This window comes from Tamandua tetradactyla, chromosome 3, assembly GCF_023851605.1.
Source record: "Tamandua tetradactyla isolate mTamTet1 chromosome 3, mTamTet1.pri, whole genome shotgun sequence".
Lineage (NCBI taxonomy): Eukaryota > Metazoa > Chordata > Mammalia > Pilosa > Myrmecophagidae > Tamandua > Tamandua tetradactyla.
This window is the reverse complement of record NC_135329.1, coordinates 16,911,694-16,933,849: the sequence shown is the minus strand read 5'-3', so window position 1 is coordinate 16,933,849 and position 22,156 is coordinate 16,911,694. Positions and strand designations below refer to the sequence as shown.

At 37.5% G+C, this 22,156-nt stretch overlaps 1 protein-coding gene across 5 annotated transcripts in view; it reads left to right on the top strand.

Annotated features, from left to right (window-relative positions):
* LOC143675970 (uncharacterized) overlaps positions 1–16,635 on the top strand; it is a 49,979-nt gene extending 33,344 nt beyond the window's left edge. For 4 of the 5 annotated variants that reach the window (XR_013171723.1, XR_013171722.1, XR_013171724.1 and 1 more), the window contains 2 exons: positions 15,589–15,708; positions 15,966–16,635. Coding sequence is in view for 2 of the 5 variants with exons in the window: in XM_077151831.1 (XP_077007946.1) it covers positions 15,589–15,708; positions 15,966–15,986 (141 nt within the window). In the remaining 3 variants the exon portion in view is untranslated. The remainder of the gene's footprint in view (positions 1–15,588; positions 15,709–15,965) is intronic. The other variant, XM_077151832.1, reaches the window with a different exon arrangement.
* The last annotated feature ends 5,521 nt before the right edge of the window (positions 16,636–22,156 follow it).

The window sequence follows — 22,156 nt, the reverse complement described above, 5'->3', positions numbered from 1 at the left end:
CACTTCGACTATTCCTGAACTCTCCTAGATTGTTTCACAAGAGTTTTTCTTTTTTCGTTCTAAGTAACTATTTTTGAACTATAACATATACACACATACTGCACATATCACACATACGTACAAAGTGCAAATCACGTAAGTGTACCCTGGATTAATTTCCACCAAGTGAACCCACCTATTTAACCCACTCAGATCAAGTAATAACCCCCAGAGCACATCTCATGTTCCCTCCTAGTCACGTTTTCCCAAGGTCACCTCTTTTCTGCCTTCTACCGCATGAGGTTAGTCTTATCTGCAATATTTTAAATTTATTTTTAAGTTAGAAAATGAAATCCATTTAGAATTTTTGAATGACTTGAGGTAGGATTTCAAGTTTTCTTCTAGATGGATAATCAATTGTTATTAAACAAGTTATTAAATAACTTACACTTTTTCACTGAATGTACCCTACCACCTTTGTCATTTTATAAATTTATAAATGAAATCTATTTCTGGATTCTCTATTCATTTTAATCGATTTACTTTTCTCTTCCTGTATTGATTTCTCTTCCTCTTACTGATTGAATCACAGAGGCTTCTATGTGTGCTCTGTCGTCTGGTAGGAGAATTTCCTTAACACTGAGGCTCACCTTTTCCAGCTCCGCCTTCTTTTCCATTTTTGAAATACTAGTAGGTATTTTCTCTTCTAAAATTTTTTGAGATAAGTTTATCTGGTTCTAAAATATGAACAAAGAAAGCCCAGCACTAACTTCCTAAATTGGATTCTGTTGGGAATTGCATTGAATTCCCATTTTAATTTGAGAGAAGTGATATTTTATGGTATTGTCTTCCTATGCAAATACACAGTTTACCTCTCTATTAGTTTTGATTTTCTTAATGGTTCTACATTACAATTTATGGGTTTTAAAATATAGATCCTGTGTCTTTTCTGATAAAAATAGCCCTAAGAGTGGGTGCACAGGTGGTTCTGTGGTAGAATGATCGCCTTCCAGGTGGGAGACTCAGGCTTGATTCCCAGACCATGCACCTAAAAAAAAAAATTATATATAAAAAAACCTAAGTTGTTTTATTACTCCCAAGACTACTTAGAAATAACTTTATAGATTTTTTAAAATTTTGAATACTCTTTTATCCTATTTATTTCTAGATGCTTAGACTAGGAAAAAAATTATCTGAATATATTTATCTTGTTTTCTACCCTCCCCTTACCAAATTATCATAAATCTTCTGAAAAGTTTTCTTCTTCATTAAAGACCTTGGATTTTCTACATTTACAAGAGTTTCTTCAGATAAAAATTAAAAACAAGAACAAAAACTCTTTTCCAATGTTTTTACAAATTATTTTGTAATATGTCTTATCTATTTTTGGAACCTCTGAGATATTAAAAAAAATGGTGTTGATAGCAGGCATTCCTATCTAGTTGGCTTTAATGTTTTGTCATTTAGGATAATATTTGCTGGTGCTTTTTTGGGGGGGAAAGTTCTTCATTATATTTAAGCATTTTTCTTCTATTTCTATTTGATTAAGAGTTTTTATTAAGATTAACTTCTGAATTTTATCATGTGCTTTCCCAGCATCTGCTGATATGACAGATGCTATTGGTACCTGCCCATGCCCTCTTATCACTCGCCTCTGTACACCAAAGGTTGCTTGTTATGGATAGTTGTCCCTCTGCTGAGACCTGTTTCAAATTTCTGGCCATGAGAGGATCAGGGCAAGCCTGATGTGCCAGAGAATTAACACCCCGAAGCAGTCCTCAATCAGTAACAGATGGGGGAACTGGTGGTTAATATCCCCGTTTCTTTGTCCCTTTGTAGAGAGAACTTTGAAATGTGTTCTATAGTGTCTCTCAGTTCCCCAGTAAGATTGCCCTCCAGCTGCCCACAGTGGTAAGTGGTTTGATAATTCATCCCCCTTATTGGTTTTCTTCTCTTCTCTGTCTCACTTTCTTTTTTTCCCCATTGCTGTTTTCTGGATCACGTTCTTAATAAATGACTTGCATTCGGATCCTTGTGTCAACGTATGCTTCTGGAGAAATCTAAACCTGTGATTTTCTCCATTCGTTTCTTGATGTAATGGAGGCTGGCAAACTGCAGCTTGAGGGTTGGCTGCCTGTTTTTATGAATAAGGTTTTATCGGAACAGAACCAGACCTCTTTATTCACTGTTGTCTGTCTGCTATTGCATTACAGTAGCAGTTGCATAGTTGTAACAGAGGACAAATGGACCCAAATCTAAAATATTAACTCTCGCCTCTTAAGAAAAAAATTGCCAGGCGCGCCACGGTGGCTCAGCAGGCAAGAATGCTCACCTGCCGTGACAGAGGACCCGGGTTCGATTTCCGGTGCCTGCCCATGTAAAAAAAAAAAAAGATTGCTAATCCTACTGAAATGTATCATTTACATAACATTTTGTTACTTATTGAAGTTCCATATATTCCTGAAATAAACTCTATTTGGTCAAAATGTGCTCTTCTTTTGTTAATCTTCTACAAATCTAGTATTTGTATTTAATTTTCTTTGTTGCATCCATATTCATAGGTGAGATTGCTCAATAGTATTTTTTTAATTGAGAAATCTTCACACACATACATTCTATACATGGTGTTCAACCAATGGCTCACAATATCATCACATAGTTGTATATTCGTTATCATGATCATTTTTAAAGAACATTTGCATCAGTCCAGAAAAAGAAATAAAAAGAAAAAAGAAAAAACTCATATATACCATGCCCCTCACCCCTCCCTTTCATTGACCTCTAGTGTAATAGCTTTTTATTTTTTACTCAAATTTTCAGGTTTTAATATTAAATGTATTCTAGCTTCATAAAAATTAGAGAACTTTCCTTTTTTTTAATGTAAATAATGTAAAATATTTGGAATTATCTAGTTTTTGAAGGTTATAATATCTTTTTCATAGTAAATCTTTAAACACTGTCCCAATGTCTTTATTTTTGCCCTGATGCTCTCATGGCCAGAAATTTAAAACAGGTCTCAGCAGAGGGACAACTATCCATAACAAGCAACCTTTGGTGTACAGAGGTGAGTGATAAGAGGGCATGGGCAGGTACCAGTAGCATCTGCCATATCAGCATATAAGTTATATGGTGGGGGTCACATTTCATTCTTTTTACTTGACCGTCCCATTATTGCAGCATCATTTGTTAATTTATTATTCTTTTTAAAGTGCACAGCTGGGAATCGAGGCTAGAATTCCACCACTGAGATACCCTTGCACACACCCCCACCCCCCTCCCACAATGTCTTTTTAAGAAATTAGTTTATTCAAATTTTTGCCACTTCTTGGATCAATTTTGGGAGTTTTGATTTCCTTTAGGTTTTTACTTTTGTGGCTATAGTACTGCCTGCACTATTCTGTGATTCTTCTTTTTCTTTTTTAATCTTTTTTTTAGTATTTTGTATTTTATTATTTACATGGTAAAAGGAATTAAATATATGTATTTCATGATATCATCATATAGCTGTGCATTTATAATCACAATCAACCTTTTTTTTCTTTTCTGTGAAAAATAACTAGAACAGATTCCAGAGTTTGGTATGGGTTACAATTCCACAATTTTAGGTTTTATTTCTAACTGCTCTAAGATACTGGAGACTAAAAGAAATATCAATAATGATTCAGCAATCATACTCATTTGTTAAACCTTACCTTCTCCGTAAATTTTGGTAAGAAGACAGCAGAAGAATTTGCGTAGACCATTGAAAAAAAGGGTTTCCAAGAAAGAATCCTATACTTAACTAAGCTAGCTGCAGAGAAAAAGATGTTCGTATACAGATAAGAATTCATAAAGTATATCACCCACATTCCCTATGTATCTCGTTTGAAACTGTCATGTACCCCAGAAAAGCCATGTTCCTCTAATCCATTCTCGTGGATGCAGACCTGTTATGGGTGGGACCTTTTGGTTAGGTTGTTTCCATGGAGATGTGACCCACCCAATTCAAGGTGCCTTTTAATCCTCTTTACTGGAGTCCTTTGTGAGAGGACAAAAAGACAGCAAAAGCTGAGAGAGCTCAGGGAAGTTTAGAAAGAGAAAAGAAATGCCTAGAGTCATTTTGGAGAGAGGGGATACTGAGCTCAGAGACAGAAATGCCCTGGGGGAAATAGGCAAGGACCCACAGAAGTCCAGAGACATTTTGGAGAGAAGGACCAGCAGACATTGCCATGTGCCTTCCTAGATGGCAGAGGAACCCGGATGCCAGCAGCCTTCCCCAAGAAAAGGTATACCCCCTTGGTGCGTTTATTTGGACATTTTTATGGTCTTAGAAGTGTAAATTTGTTACCTAATAAAACCCCATTGAAAACAGCCAACCTATTTCTGGTATATTGCATTCTGGCAGCTTTAGCAAATGTATCATCTGAGAAAGTTATCGAGAAAAGACTCAAATAAAACAATAAAGAAACAGAAGGGAAATCTAGAGATAGGAGGTGAGAAAACAAGGTTTAGTTATGAAAAAAGCACAAAATGATATGTAAATGTATAAAGATAAAATGTCTGGGATTGCATAATATAAGCACAAGAGAAAGGCTAAAAAAGAAATCACTAAATTATCTCACCATAGCTTAGAGGTTGATATCAGGGAGAGAGAGAATAAAAGAAAGCATTCCAAATGTCTCAAGAAAAGTTGGGGGGAGAATGGGGAAGACTTTTAAAGTCTTCTTCTTCTTTATAATTATTAGAAGAGATTGCCAAGTTGAGGTATAAAAAGAGAAAAGAACACCTTAATGTAGAAAATAGAACATTATTGTCACATTTCTCTCCCTCTCTCCTCAGAGATTACCACTCTTTTACTCTTATAATTATTGTTCCTTTTACTATAGTTTTTTATTTTTAATTAATTTTTTACATGGGCAGGCACTGGGAATCGAATCTGGGTCTCCAGCATGGCAGGTGAGCACTCTGCCTGCTGAGCCACCATGGCCTGCCCTCCTTTTGCTATAGTTTTGCTACCCATTATGTAAAAAGCAACTTTAATTTTGCCTGTTTCTGAACTATATGTATTGCTTAATAATGTACATATATTTGGAAACCATTTTCCCCTCATAATTATGTTTTTTGCGATTAGTCAGTATTAATGCTGTATTTCATGAATTTTCACTGTGGAAAAATATTCCTTTGTATTACTTCACTACAATTTATATATGTTTCTTGTTTTTTTGCTATTATGAATAATGCTGTATGAATGTTGTTATGTTTCCTGATGTGTATGTGCAATAATTTCTCTAGGGTATTTGTCTCAACATAGAATAGCTGTCATGGTATATCCATATCTTTAACTGTCTAGACAATTCCAAACTGTTTTATAAAATGACTATTCCGATTTATACTCCTACCAGCAGTATAAAACCTCTTAAACCCGCATTCTCCATGTATTAGTTTCCTAATTCTGTTGTAACAAATTGGCACAAATTTAGTGGCTTGAAACAACAAAAATTAATTTTTGTACAGTCCTGGAGTCAGGGTTCCAAAATCAATTTCACTAGGCTAGATTTTGGCAGAGCTGGTTCCTTCTGGAGGCTCTCAGAGGAAAATCCATTTCCTTCAGTTTTTTCAGTAGCTGCCTGCATTCCTTGGCTTGTGGCACCTTTCTCCATCCTTGCATCACTCCTATCTTTATTTCTACCATCACATTATTTTCCCTTCTACCATAGCATCTCAGTTTGCTTCCCTCTTATAAGAACACCTGTGATTACATCAGAACGTCCACCTTGATGGTCCAGGATAATCGCTCCATCTCAAGGGCCTTAATTTAATCACGCCCGCAAAGTCCTTCTGCCCTATAAGGTAACATATTCTCAGGGTCTGGGAGCGAGGATGTGGGCATCTTGGGTTGGGGAGCATTATCAGCCTACCAAAATCCTCAACATTTGGAATACACTTTTGCCAAGCTAGTGGGTATGGAATTGTATCTAATTTTGGTTTTAATTTGCATCTTCCTAATTACTAATATTTACTGGTTGTTATATTTCCTCCTATTTGAAATGCCTGTTTATGTCTTTGCCCATTTATGCATTGATGCCTGTCCTTATAAATAACTGATTTGTACTAGTTTCTTGTATGTTGTGGACAAACATTTCTTGATTTCATGTGGGGCAAGTGTCTTCCCTCAGTTTTTGCATGTGTTTTCCTTCTTTACTTCCTTCACAATGTCTTTTGTTGACCAGCATTTTTTATTTTAATGTAGTAAGATGCATCTATCTTTTGTACATTTTTATCTTAAGAAAATCTCCACTACCGCCAGTTTTTGTCTTTTAGTATTTTTCCTCAATATTTTATTCTGAAAATTTTTAAGCATACAGAAAAGTTAAGAAAATTTTACGTGAAAACTCATACACTTACTGCCAAGATTTTGCCTTAAATATTTTGCTATGTTTGCTTTGATATACATCTTTCCATCTACCCATTCTTTTTCCCATCCATTTCAAAATAAAATGAAGATATCAATACATTTCTTCCTAAATTCTTTGGCATACATACTGTTTAGCTTGTTATTTATTTATAGTTTTTTACTTTTAATGTAAAATTTAGATGCAATGAACTGCAAAAACCTTCAGCACACATTTTAAAAAATGCACACTCTGGTGTACTGCAACCCCTTATAAAGATATAGAACATTATCATCACTTCAGAAAATTCCCTCATGTTCCTTCCCAGTAAACCCTTGACTCAGAAGTAGCAACCATTCTGATTTTTTCCCCTTGTAGATTAGATGTGCTTATTCTAGAATTTTATATAAATAGAATCACACAGTATATATTCTTTTGTGCAAGGTTACTTTCGGTTAGCATAATGGTATTGAGATTCACCCATGAGATTGAAGATATCAGTAGTTCATTCCTTTTAAATGTCCAGTAGTTTCATATCATATGAAAAAATCACAATTTGTTTATCTGATCTACTGTTGAAAGTATGTAGTCTGTTTCTAGTGTTTGGGTAATAAGAACAAAACTCTGTAGACATTCTTATACAAGTGTTTGCATGAATATATATTATCATTTCTAATTGCTGGGTTAGTGGTTGGGTATATGTTTAGCTTTATAGGAAACTTCCAGGAAAGTTTTCAAAGTGATTTTACCATTTTACAGTCCCACTAACAATGTGGGAGTTTCAGTTGCTTCATAACCTTTTCAACATTTGGTGTTGTCAGTCTTTTAAATTCTAGCTAGTTTAGCTTTAGCATGAAGTAGAATCTTATGGTGGTTTTTACTTACTTTTCCCTGTGACTAATGATATCGCACTTTTTCATATGTTTATTAGCCACTCGTGTATGTTATTTTAACAAGTATCGGTTAAAATCTTTTGCCCATTATTTAAGTTGATCTGTTTGTATATTGTTGATTTATAGGAGCTCTTTTTATATCTTGGGGATAGCAGTTCTGTGTCACATAATTGTTTCGTGACTATCTTCTCCAGTCTGTGGTGCCTATCTATTTTCTGAACTGTCCTTTTTGATGAGTAGAAGTTTTAAATTCTGGTAAAGTCAATTTACCAATATTGCCTTTTATGGTTTTGCTTTTGGGTGTCCTAAGAAGCCTTTGCCTCTTCCCTAGTTGTGAAGATATTCTATGTTTTTTTCTTCCCTAAAAGTTTATGGTGGTGTTTTTTTTTTAATGAAATTTAAAAAAATTTATATATTCACATACCATATAATCATCTAAAGCATACAATTAGTGGTTCACAGTACCATCATGTAGTGCATTCATCATCACAATCAATTTTTGAACATTATCGTTACTCCAAAAAAAGACATGTAAGAATAAAAATAAAAATGACACACTCCCATACACACAAAACATCCCATGCCACTTATCTTCCCCTATTATTCATTTACTCATCTGTCCATACACTGGATAAAGTGAGTGTCAGCTACAGGTTTTCAGGATCACATGATCACACTGTAAAAGCTATATACTTATACAATTATCTTCAAGAATCAAGGCTATTGAATTACAGTTCAACAATTTTAAGTACTTCCTTCTAGCTCTTCTAATACACTAAAAGCTAAAAAGGGATATCTATATAATGCATAAGCGTAACCTCCAAAATGACCTCTCAACTCTATTTGAAATCTCTCTGCCACTGAAACTTTATTTTGTCTCATTTTTCTCTTCCACCTTTTAGCCAAGAAGGCTTCCTCAATCCCATGATGCCAGGTCCAGACTCATCCCTGGGAATCCTGTCCCACATTGCCAAGGAGATTTACACCCCTGAGAGTTATGGCCCACATAGGCAGGAGTGCAGTGAATCTACCTGCTGAGATGGCTTCAAGAGAGAAGCCACATCTAAGCAGATGTTGGCTTTTATATTTAAGTTTTTGGCTCATCTTGAATTACTTTCTATGCATAGTACAAGGGAAGAACTGAGGCTTATTTTTTTTTTTTTTCCTATTTGGCTATCCAGTCATCCCAGGACAATTTACTGAAAAGACTTTCCTTTCTCATTGAATAACTTTGGCATCTTTGTTGAAAATGAAATGACTGAATAAGTATGGTTCTATTTCATGGACATTTTTCTATTCCATTTATTTCTTTTTCAATCCTTATGCTAGTACTACCCTAACTTTATAATAAGTCTTGAAGCCAGGCCATATAACGTTGTCCAACACAAGGCCCCAGCGTGATTTATTAAATATTTAATCTTTTTCCCAGTATTCCGTAATGACATTTTAAGTGAATATAAAATTTTCATATGTAAATGTTTCTATTTATGGGCTCTCTATTCTGCTTAAATTGTCTATTTATTTATCTCTACTACAATATTACACTTCTTTATGGTTTTATGATGCGTATCAATTTATTATTATTTATTTATTATTATTTAACCTATGCACATACCGGGATGCCTGTATGTCAGTGCAAATATTCAGATTCAGATAGAAGCCTTAAAAATTGAATTAGGAAACTTATCTCAGGCTCACAGTAGCAGAATTTGTGAAGTTTAATAGTTCCATATTTTTCTCCAGTGCCTTAAGGGACTTTGCAAATACTTTTTAAATTATCTGTCCAAAATACTCCAGACTGTATTATGGTATCAAATTAATCTATACAGAATCATCAGATTGCATTCTCTGTTCTAGGCTTCATATATGTAGGTTGTTTAAATAAACTTGCCAGACTGGTTAAGTTAGATAGTGTGCTACAGAAAATTTAAATTTGGGACTGTACTGGTTTGAAAGGATATATGCCCCCTAAGAAAAGCCATGTTTTAATATAAATCCCATTTCATAAAGGTAGAATAATCTCTATTCAGTACTGTATGTTTGAAACTGTAATGAGATCATCCGCTTGAATGATGTGATTTAGTCGAGAATGGTTGTTAAACTGGATTAGGGGACGACATGTCTCCACCCATTTGGGTGGGTTTAGATTGGTTTATTGGAGTCTTATAAAAGAGGAAATATTATGGAGAATGAGAGATTCAGAGAGAGCAGAGAATGCTGCAGCACCACGAAGCAGAGAGTCCACGAGCCAGCGACCTTTGGAGATGAAGAAGAAAAATGCCTCCCAAGGAGCTTCATGAAACCGGAAGCCAGGAGAGAAAGCTAGCAGATGACGCCGTGTTCACCATGTGCCCTTCCAGCCGAGAGAGAAACCATGACCATGTTGACCATGTGCCTTCTCACTTGAGGGAGAAACCCTGAACTTCATCGGCCTTCTTGAACCAAGGTATCTTTACCTGGATGCCTTAGATTGGACATTTCTATAGACTTGTTTTAATTGGGACATTTTCTCGGCTTTAGAACTGTAAACTAGCAACTTATTAAATTCCCCTTGTTAAAAGCTGTTCCATTTCTGGTATATTGCATTCCAGTAGCTAGCAAACTAGAACAGGGACAGAATAAATAACCCTTCCTTCAGTCTCACACAGAATCTGAAGTTTTAAAATACAGACAGTATCATTCTTTACCCTGTATTCTGGTTTACCTTGGTAACAACCAGATCAGCTCCATTCATAACTCTAGTTGAAGTCTGATCTCCTTTTCATCTTATTTAACAGTTGCTGTATGGAGTAATGCTGACTTTCAAAGCTTTGGAACTCTAAGTCTTAGGTGTCATACAGGTAGGCATATTTTCTTGCCAGGAAGGCTAAGCTCTGAAGGAGACCACCAGCTAAAGTAGAACTAATTTAGAAAGACTGTGAAAAGTGCTTTAAAAAAAAATTCTTGGCAATCAAGGAAATCATTGTTATATCACTATCTGGATACAAACTTAAGGAATAGACAGCTCAGGGACTAAATACCACAAATAATGCTTTAAAATACTAAAATGTACAGTGTGCAACAAAAGATTACAAGACAAACACAGAAATAGGAAATGATAGCTCATCAAAAGGAACAAGACAAAATACAGAGACCATCAACAAAGAAGATCAGAATTTGGACATCCTGGACAAAGATTTTTTAAAATGATCATCTGAAAAAGAAAAGTTCCTCTAAATCTGGCCCTAGCACCATGTGATCAACAATTCCATCCTGACCAAAAGAGGTAAAAGAAGTGTAACTAATAAAGTAGCAGTGGCAGAGAGAGTTCAAATAGAGTCGAGAAGCTACTCTGGAGGTTGCTCTTACACCAGCTTCAGTTAGACCTAGCTACCTATCACAACCTGCCAAACCCTAGCCAGGACCATCCAGCCAATCCTAAAGAGCACGTAGGGCAATATACAAGATTCCACAAGGGTTCCAGGCACTAGAGTAACTTTCCTGAAACCTACAACCTCCAGAAGGGTGCCTGAACCAGATAAGTCCTGAAACCTAGAGGGCCCAGCCTCTCCAGAACATCAGACAGGTCCATCTTCCTACCCATATTAGTAACAGAACCTTCCAACACGAGAAAGTTAGAATGGACATAGCCCAAACGCCCCCAAAGAGAGGGATGGAAAGATCAAAGGTGATGGTGGAGTTATACAGAGAAAATAGGATTTAACAAATGAATATGACTGCTGAATCATTAAATTGATATCTCTTTTAGTCTCCAGTATCTTGGAGCAGCTAGAAGTAAAAACCTAAAATTGTGAAATTGTAACCCATGTCAAACTCTGAAATATGCTTGCAACTAATTGTGGTGCTGTGCCTTGAAATTTATAGCTATTTTGTATATATGCTATTGTTCACAAAAAAAAAAGAAGGAAAAAAGTTGATTGTGATGATAAAAATGTGTTTATGCCCTCTAGTCTCCTATATTCTGGAGCATCTAGAAGGGAAAATCTGAAAGGACCATATGGTAGCCCATGACAAACTCTGGGATCTGTCCTGTAACTGCTTGTTGAAGAGTGTTTTGAAAACCATTGCTTTTGTTTTTTAATTTCTTTGCTTTGTATATATGTTATACCATAAATAAAAAAGTTTAAAAAATGATCCTCAAAATGCTCAAGGTGAGAAAGGATAACACGGAGAAAGAACTAAAGGATATGAAGAAAACAGTGAATAACAATATGGGAATCACTTTGAGATTCTCAATAGAACAGATGTGCTGGAGTTGGAGAACACAATAACTGAAATGAAACATTTCCTAAAGGGTTTCAACAGCAGATTGGAGCTGGCAGAAGATACACTCAATGAATTAGAAGATAAGACCATTGAAATGACTCAGGCTCAAGAGCAGAAAGAAATCCTGGATGAGTTAAAGACAAATGTGAAAGAAAAAAAATAGTGCAAGGAAATCTAGACTTCAGGAGTTAGGGAGTTCCTCCCATCCAAGATTAGAAACCCAGAAGAAATAAAAGAAAAATAAGTTTCAGTTAGCTAAATAAAAATTTCAAGTATTTGTATAGAAAGCATTTCCATAAACAAAGTCCTGACATAAATAATAGACCTGAAAAAATATTTGTAATGCAGATGTCAAAGAGTTAATTTCTATAATTTACAATGAGCTCTAACACATTGATAAATGATATACAGAGCAACAAAAAAGTGGTGTATTTGAATAGACAAATTACGGGATGACTAACTAAAGAGCATATTAAGATGATCAATTCACTAGCAGTCATGGGAATGCAAAGTAAAGCAACAATAAAATATCCATTTTCACTTATTAGACTAGCAAAATTAAAAATAACTCAAACTCATTGTTTAGCAGCGAGTAAGGGAAAGACACTTTAATAACTGCTTATTGAAATGTGAAGTATTATATCCTTTTTGGAAAGCAACGGAAATGTCTATTAAAGTGTAAAATATCTTATACCTCTTTTGAGAATAGCAATTTTACTCTCAGGAATTTACTGCATAGAAAAAAGAAGTCTGATTTCTTGGGGTGGGGTATATATGTTTATTGCAACATTGTTTTTAATGGTAAAGAAATTGAAAAATGACTTTCCTATCTATAGGGAAATGACAGAATAAATTATAATACATCTACACCATGAAATATTGTGCAACTGTAAACAATGATTTAAGGCCACACCAGAAAACTTGAAAGGATTTCCCTGAGGAGAGGTTTGAAATGAGAAATGCAAGATGCAGAAAGGTGTGTTAAGAGCAAACAATAACAGAAAATAAGTCCTGTGTGTGTGTGTGTGTGTGTATGTGTGTGTATGTGTTGGGAGCATACCCATGCAAACATGTATATGTGTGTGTTCATGTGTGCTCATGGAATTATCTGATTATGGAGAAAAACATGGAAGGAAATCTGCAAATTTATTAACCTGGCTTGCCTAGGGGGTGAGGAATGGGATTTGAGATGCTGAGAAGGTAGAGAGGGAGGCAGGGAAAGATGTCTGAGAAAATGAGAGAACTATAGACAGTCTTTGCACAATTTCATGGTAACAGATCACAGTGAGGATATGATTCTGATAGGCATGAGTTTCAGTTAATCTAATGTGTTGTGTGTAAAATGGAAATGTTCCCCCGAGAAACAAAATACAACAGATAGCTAGTAAACTTATGAATAAAATATTATACCTCTTAAAAACAGTAGTCACTTGACTGTCTGGTCCCTGATGGCAGGAACCATGCTGGTTTTGATTATCCCCAATGTATGATGTTGTGCTGGCACTTAGTATTAATTGAATGAATATTGTTGTATAAAATGAAAAATAAAATTGTGACCCCATTATTTTTTGCCTTTCCATTTGGCAATGATTTAAAAAATTATAAAATTCAGTGTTGTGTGTTAGGAAAGGGGCTGATGGAAATTGGTTCAATGCTTCTGAAGGGTGAGTTCATTCAAACTTTCAAAGAAACAGAAAATTCCCAAGCTATGTAATCCTTAGACCATAGAAAATTATAGGAAATTTCTCCACTCATTTTACGGAATTCCCATAGAGAAACCCTTTCCTTATTATATGATCCCATTCTTTTCCTTCATGGCCTTTATCACAACTGGTAACTTTATTTAAAATGTGATATGAATTATATTATGTATTGTATATTTATATTTTTGTGTGATTATTTGTTTATAGTGTCTCATACTAAATAAGAGCAGAGGTCATTTCTTCTTCCTTCTGTAGACTCTGTAGCAGTCCCAGCACCTAGTACAGTGCCTGGCTCATAACAGGTCCTCAATAAGTATTTGTTACCCAAGTAAATATGACTCTCAATTCTGATATGTATTCTAGGGAAGGACAAATTTAGCTAAATATTAAGGCAGCTTCCTAGGTGCCTTAAATAGACATTGCAATGTATATTTTTCTTTTAGTTAAGGACCTAATGACATTGAAGACAGGCTCTGCCCACAACACCTTGAGAATGGGACTTTGTCTTCCTCATCTTTATATTTCTCCCTAAGTAGCATATTACTCAGCCCAGAATTGAACAATATTCATAAAATGCTCATGTAAGTGCTGTTTGCTGGTTTTCAGATCTTAGAGTTATCAAAGCATGGAATATATAATTGTGCTACTGGGAGGAGGAAGCAGCCTAGTTTATCAAAGCTAAGTCAGAGTTAACTGGCTGAAGATGAGATGTGGGTGATCAGGGAGGTGGTAGTATGCTAACAGACTCATCTTACAAAGTGTTAAGTTAAGAGATACTGGTTAAGAAACTTCAGGTATTTATGTGACACCCGAGACTCAGAGTTAGTACCCTGAAGTTATGAAATCAGCAGTACCCCATACAGGAACTGTGTAAAAAGTTGAAAGAGTGATCAGACTTGGAGTGGAGATATGAATGGAGCTGATCTGGATAGAATAAAGGTAAATAAAAATACAGAGTAAAAGATGATATGGTCCATATTTTAAAACTTCAACTTATGTGTGAGACCAAAGGAAGAGATATTTATTTATATTTTGGGTAGCTCATTATCTAATTTACCTTCTATGGTCAGTTTATTCAAACACCTTAAGTACATGGACTTTTAAATAGGAATGAGATTTTGTTGGTTTTTCCAGGTTAATGTGATGCCCCAATACATCTCAGAGTAATTTGGGCAGTGAACAAAGAAATATTTGCAGGTTCCCTTTGGGGGACTGGGGAGAAAGGAGGATCCTTTTGGAGAATTTTTTATATTCTTGCAAGCAGTGGGGACAACCAAATCAGTGGGCTGAGCCCTTGATCTTAGGGTTTGTCCCTATGGAAATTATTCCTGCAAAGGATAGGGTAAGCCTACTTAAAATTAAGCCTATAAGTCACCCCCAGAGAGCCTCTTTTGTTGCTCAGATGTGGCCTCTCTCTCTAGGTCAACTCGGCAGGTGACCTCACTGCCCTCCCCTTTACGTGGGACATGACTCACAGTGGTGTGAATCTCCCTGGCAACGTGGGACAGAAATCCTGGGATGAGCTGGGACCCAGCAACAAGGGATTGAGAAAACCTTCTTGACGAATAGGGCGAAGAGCAAAATGGGACAAAATAAAGTGTCAGTGGCTGAAATTGTTCAAACAGAGTTGAGAGGTTATCCTGGAGGTTATTCTTAAGCATTATATAGCTATCCCTTTTTAGTTTATGGTGTGTTCCAGTAGTCTTGATTCTTGAAGACGATTGTATAAAGATATAACTTTTACAGTGTGACTGTGTGATTGTGAAAACCTTGTGTCTATTGCTCCTTTCATCCAGGACAGATGAGTAAAAAAATATGGATGGAGAATAAAGAAATAATAGGGGGACAGAGGGTAAAATAAATTGGGTAGATGGAAATACTAGTGGTCGATGAGAGGGAGGGATATGGTATATAGCATGCATGAGTTTTTTCTTTTTTCTTCTTTTTTTTCTGGAGTGATGTAAATATTCTAAAAAATGATCATGGTGATGAATACACAACTATGTGATGAGATTGTGAGCCACTGATTGTCCATTAAGTATGGAATGTATGTGTGTGAAGATTAACCAATAAAAATATTTAAAAAAATAGATACTGGTTAAAGTTGATGGAATGAGAATTAAATGTTTATGTTACTTAAAGGAACAAAAGAATCCAGTAAAGAACAAAAATGTGATTGTAAATATCAAACATGGGCCGAGGTGACAAGGAGAAGATGAAGTTAAATGAGCTAAAGCCTCTTTGTCCATATGGTTGATATCAGGCAGTTCGTAGATATTGTTTACAGTTGACACAGTAAGCATATCTCTCGTTTTATGATGTTACCTATATGTACATATTTATATATGAGAAAATCTCCACTCTGTTTTGTTTTAGGCAAATCACTGTAACCTCAAGTGCTACAATCCCACGGTGAACCAGGCAGTGTTACCAACAGCCCCATCAGAGTGTCAGGTCCCCAGCCAAGTCCGAGGAGTCATAGCATCTTCTCACAAGGTGACAGTCCCCTTTCCCCGGGAGTTCACTTCTTAGTTTTTCAGACTGCTATGACAAATACAACAAGAATTTAGTTTCTCGTTGTTTTGGAGGCTAGATGCCCCACATCAAGGTATTGCTTGGCCATGCTTTCTCCAAAGTCCATAGCATTCTGGCGATGGCTTTCCAGCAAGCCTCCTTCACAAGACGATATGTCTCTTCCTGCCTCTTCCTCTGGTTCCTCTTAATTAACTGTGTCTGATTTCTCTGCTTTTAAGGACCCCCGTGGTGTTGATTAAGGCCAACCTGATTCAGTTTGGGCATACCTTAAATACTAACATCTTCAAAGGTCCTATATACAACTGACTTCACATCCTCAGAGTGACTCACCTTAACTTAAAAGATATTCAAAGATCCTATTTGCAAAAGGGTTCACAGCCACAGCACTGAATATGTCAATTCCGAAAACTACTAATGATTCAATCCCGAAAACTGTTGACTTTTACTCCATCCCAGTACACGTTCTCCAAACCTGTCATCAGGTTCTAATGGGAACCGAGTGGGGACAGAGGGAAAGAAGTGCCCTCCTTCATGAGAATCAGCCATCTCCACACATTGCTGTGGAATGGTCTGTCAAGCAGTTCCCAAATCCTTCCAAACTCTGGATGGATGACCAAGAGGGCAGAGATGAAGGTCAAGCCCAGATTCCTCAGTCTCATCAATCAGAGACACAATTTTATGGAGCCTGAGATTATATATGGACAATGTGGGGTGTGTTGGAAAGAGCATGCAATTAGGAGTGAGAAGATCTGGCTTCTAGCTTATTGGTGATGTTCCTCTTGACTGACTCAGATTCCTCATCTGATGTAAACAGTGTTACCAGTCCAGAGACTTCTTCATCAAAATGGAAAGAGGATGCATGTGGAAGTGTTTTGTCAATAAAACACTACATAAAATGAAAAAATAATTTACTAGTCTTCCTTTATGTATCATGATCTTTATATTCATCTCTTTTTCTTGTAACAACTCTGAAGCCCAGAGAGATTAAATGATCATTCGGTCATCCCTCAAAAATTCATGAAGTCATTACTACATGTCATATTTTATTCCAGGTATTTTCCTGTATTACCTCCTATAATTTATTATTAATTCACTATATCCAGTGCTGGGCTGATACTGGAACTTAAGGCAAAAGGAAAACAGTCAATAGTACTGATCCTGTCTTTGTTTAATATTTTGATGTTTTGTTCATCAGAAATCTTTTTGCATTAATTTTGAATTTTAAAAATATTGCACTAAAATATTATCAATCTGGATGTTTAGGTTCAGTAAATCAGCTGGAATGCAATATACCAGAAATGAGTTTTTTTTACAGTGCAGATTTATTAATTTACACTTTACGGTTCTTAGGCCATAAAAATGTCCAAATCAAGACATCAACGGGATGATACCTTTTCCCTGAAGAGGGGCTGCTGGTCCTTCTCTGGACACCTCTGTCACGTGGGAAGGCACATGACGGTATCTGCTGGCCATCCGGGATACTCTGTCACATGGGAAGACACATGATAGTGTCTACTGGCCATCCGGGACACTCTGTCACATGGGCAGGCACGTGGCGGTGTCTGCTGGTCCTTCGCGCCTGTTTTTATTGCCTTCAGCTTCTCAGTTTTTCTGTGTGTTTCTTTTTCTTAGCTTCTGTCTCTCTTAGTTCCTCTGGGCTTTTTCTGTCTTTTATGCTCTTAAAAAGGACTCCAGTAAGAGGGTTAAGACCTACCTTGAATGAGGTGGGTCACATCTCAATTGAAATAACCTAATCAAAACCTCCCACCCACAATAGGTCTATACTGACAGGCATGGATTAAAAGAACATGGCCTTTTCTAGGGGCACATAACCGCTTCAAGGCACCATGCACTCTATTACTGAGCTTTTTGATGAACCTTAAATTTTGTGCTTCAGGCTAGTGTCTCACTCGCCTCATCCTAGCCCCAGCTCTGCTTACAGCCCTGAGAGGTACGTATCATTCTAATCATTTTACAGAAAAATAAAGTTCAGTATAGAGGTAATGACTAACCTGCCCAAGGTCACAGATCTAAAAAGTAATAGAACAATAATTTAGATCCAAGTCTGTGTGTGTTTAAAGTCCAGGTTCTTATCATGTTATCTTTTAATTGATGGGCTGTATAAGAAAATTCAGTTATGATCTAGAAAGTGACTCACTAACGGGGAGATATGGATGAACATTTTAATGCCAGAACGCTTTGTCAATGTATTTTATTTTGATTAAATGCTCCTATAATTTAGAGGCTCACATGTTCTTTTTAAATCTGCTTTATGTAGAGTTGGGAGTGACTAATAAAAATTACATATGTAACACTTACGGTGTGCTCCTACTACATTTTCTGCTTGTACCTGTCAAGCCAGTGAAATAGACTGGATGGGTACATTTCTGCATTTCCTGAATGGGAAAACTGAGGTTTACAAAGAGTTAATGTCTTATGACATTCCACATAATTTTGAGATGGTATAAAGTCTGTTCTTTTTAATGTAATAATGGTGGTAGTGTCCATAGCTTTACAGTGAGAGACCCAAGGGAGAACTTTGCACATTAAATCAACCATGAGATGATACTAAACGAGTCTGAGCATTCATGGATTGGAGTGGGGTTGGGGCTTGCCCCAGACAAGCACTAGGTCTGAGGATCTTTCTGTGGATCTGACATCTCTGGAAATTTCTCAGAGGCAGTTGGGAAATGATGTATTTATTCTCAGTTTGCATATGGGTTACCTTTACTTACTCTTCACCAAGAATGCCTCCATCAGGTAAGAACTTATTGCAAGTTGTGTGGTGTGTGAAGCTCCAACCAGCAGAGGGAGCTCATGCTAGTTGGCAAATGGTCCAATGGTTGATATATGTGCCCAGTGAACCACTGAGGAATTACTTCATGAACACCAGCCTCAAATAGCGCCATAGAGACCACCAAGGTGACAGGACCTTTGGGCACAGATTTCACTGGGATTTGGGGAGAGAAATGTGACAGCCTCCTAATCATCTCTTGGTCTCCAGTCTTGTCTCTTCTCAAATTCATTCTCCCCATCATAGCCAGAATGATCTTTCCTTATCGCATTGACTTCCACCTACACTCAAGACGAAATTTAAACCAGAATAGCTGTTTGCAAACATTTCCAACCTCATTTCTCATAACCCTCACCTTCACATGTTATGGCTCAATGATTCTGAACCACTTTCAGGCCCTCAAATTCACTGGCTTATCTTCACTTCTGGAGCTACGGATAAGTTATATTTTTGCCTAGGTTATCTTTCCTCTGAACTCTCTGCTTGGCTAACTTCTCTTTCTTCAGTTCCTAGTTTAGATGTTATGTTTTCTGGGAAACCTTCCATGTCCTCTAAGATGGGCTTATGGGCCAGGTGTGATCCTTGGGTTAGTAATCATGTGTTTCCTTGACTGACCCTCCACAAGCCTCCAGCCAATTGGTCTCTAAGTTCCTTGGTCTCCTCTCTCTAGTGCTGCGTCCTATTTGAGTCACTTACTTCCAGCTGTATATCCCTTATGGCTCCTAGTTCTGTACCTTCTGCATACAAGGAACTCAGCTGAAACTATTTGGTGAGTGAACTATTTATTAAACAATTTGTTCTACAGCACTGTTTCTTAGTGTGTTATTCATGAAATACCTATGGGTTTTGATAAAATACACCTTTGCGATTTTGCCAGATCTGGGGTGGGGCCCAAGAATTTGCGCTCTTAACAAATTTCACAAGTGACTCTTACGTGTATTGAAAATTGAGAACCAAGACTCTAGGTTTTATCAATGATGGAGAAATTCCTTCTTCGTCTTTGCTTGCCTCGAAGTGCAATAAAATATCCTAAGAATTTCTCAGACTATAGACTCTCCATCAGGGAAGGGTTAATGGGATCACATTTTTTCAGTGCTGTGTAATACTCCCCTGGAGACCCCACCCTTCTGGGAGGTGCGTCTCTTTGCCTTTAGCCTGGTCCCATTAGGTATGGTGGGGATGTGGACTTTGCTCTTCTAGGGAAAAGAACTTCCTTGGTGGAAATGAGTCTCTTTCCCAAAAGCATTGGCTCTTTCCCTCTCCAGGTTGTTTTTCCGTGTGTGTGCCAAGCACTTTGTAAATGTGATAATGAGGGGTCTATTTGCTGTGCTAACAGATATAACAAGGGAGCTGAGTGGGTGGGGAGCAGCAGGGTTCCTGAGAAAGCAAATGTCAGCTGTTGCTCACGTCCTTCCCTCATTTCTTCTGGTACCCCTCACTCAGCTTGAACTAATTAGGCTGCTAGCACTCCATAATGAAGGCTAATAAACGCCTAATGGATAGTCTTGAACAAACACGCCTTAAGGGCTATGGCAAAACCTGGGTTTTCCCCATCCCTATGCCCCTTGGGAATGAGGCTTGTGCTGGAAGCCAGGACAGGTGCAGTGTCTCTCAGCAGCTCTCCGAGAGCCTGAGGCCTGGGTTTGGTAGATGGGGACCACAGGATCGTCCCTGTGTTTGACAACCAAGGCTCCTGGATTGGCCAGACCTTAGCTAGAGAGAGGGGCTAAGAAAAGCAGCTGCCTCCTGCTGCCAGCAGTGGGACAAATTTCCCCTCCTACTCCCACATCACCTGATAACAGGAGTTAGAAGAGGGCAGTGTCAAACTCCCCTGAGGCATTGTACTTTCAGAATAATCTAGTTTCAAAGAAGAGAACAGATGGATCGCATTTTCCTAACTTTTAGCTGGTTCCAATGTGCAAACAGTTAAGATCATAATGTTAACATTTTCTCGATGTTTTATGTGCATATAAAATATTCCTGAAGAATGTGCTTTTGAATGCAAAGTTTGATCCAATTACAATTTTATAGAGTTTATAAAAACATAAAAAGTATGTTTTCTGGGTGTCTGAGACCCTGTTGGCCTTTACAGTAAACTTGGAAGCTTGCAGAGAAACATAATTGCCACCATGTCAGAGAGGGCCCTATAGAGCTTAAAATCATGAGCACATTATGTAAATAGGGAAACATCCCATAGTCTCTTGGGGTGAATGAGATACTGATGAATGGAATTAAAAACAATCCTGTGGTCTTGGATCAGATTCGAAATGGTTGTTGTTTTCTGTCTTTGAAGAGGCATAAAAAAAGAGAGAGAGAGAAGAATCTTGCAAATGTAACTTCTGTGGTTTAAAAAGCATAAGGTGGCTACACGCAAAATCAGGCAGCTTCCCCATTTGTGAGGCAGGAGAATGAGCGTCATCGTGGAAGCCATAGATTAGAAGACCCTTTTCAGCATAGGCAGAATGTGAAAGAAACTTATACTTGAGGCATGAAGTGTACGGGAATGCTTCCAGGAATGGAAAATGGGCACTTTCTGGTCTCGTTTTTAGTATACCTGGGCAAATGATTTCAGCAATCTGAGCCTTGACCCCTTGCTTATAAAAAGAAAGGGTTGGGTTTAAGGATCTCTCTTCTAGCTCTAAAATGCTATGATTACCCCCTCCACCCCCGCACCTGAAATCATCACAAGCTATTGGAATACATTGGACAAGCATGGCAGCATGTCTTGAGGGTGGGTGGTGCCCATTAATTTAAAGAACGTCCGGAACTGAGTCCCCAGTCAGCAGGCTTGGTTCTTGGAAAATACAGTTGCATAACAAGCCTGTGTTTCAGTAGATTTGCTTGCTGTATTTTGTTTCCATGTGTAAGTAGTTCATAACAATTACAGCCTGTTCCCATTATGAGATGTTGATGAGGAGTAGTTCTTGATACTGTAGTGAGAGCATTCACATGATTGTAAAGAGTAGTTGTGTTAAAGCAAATGTGGACTAGATTTCTTTCCAAGGACTGGTCCAGCTAAGCAGCTCCCCTGTGGCATTCAGGTGCCTTATGGGAATGGGAATTTTCCATTGCACACATCTGGGGCAGCTCCTCTACTTCTGGGGAAATCCAAATTTGTCTAATGCCAACCGTACCAATTTGAGTCTATGTCATTGATTTGGAGAATTCTCAATTCCAGAACTGGAGGATATGTAGAGATCATCTTGTTTTACCCAAAAGGGATATGTGTGAGGTTCACAGAGAGCAAGAGACTTGGGCAAAGTCATACAGGCTCTCATTCGGTCTTCCTGCCATTTTGATATAATTCTTCTGGCATCATCTATATCCACGTGGGTAGTTTGAGCAGACCAATATGGCTGGAGCCAGATGAGGGACGGAGGGTGTATTAATTTCCTAGGGCTGCTGTAAAAAATTAACACAAACTCAGTAGCTTAAAGAAACACAAAGGATCCTTCCTTACCCTTCCAGCTTCTAGTGGACTGGCATTTCTGAGTTTATGGCAGCACAACTCTGATCTCCGCCTCTCTTCACGTGGCCTTCTTCTCTGTCTCCTTTCCTCTTCTTATAAGGATATCAGCCATTGGAGTTAGGGCTCACCCAAAGCCAGTATGATCC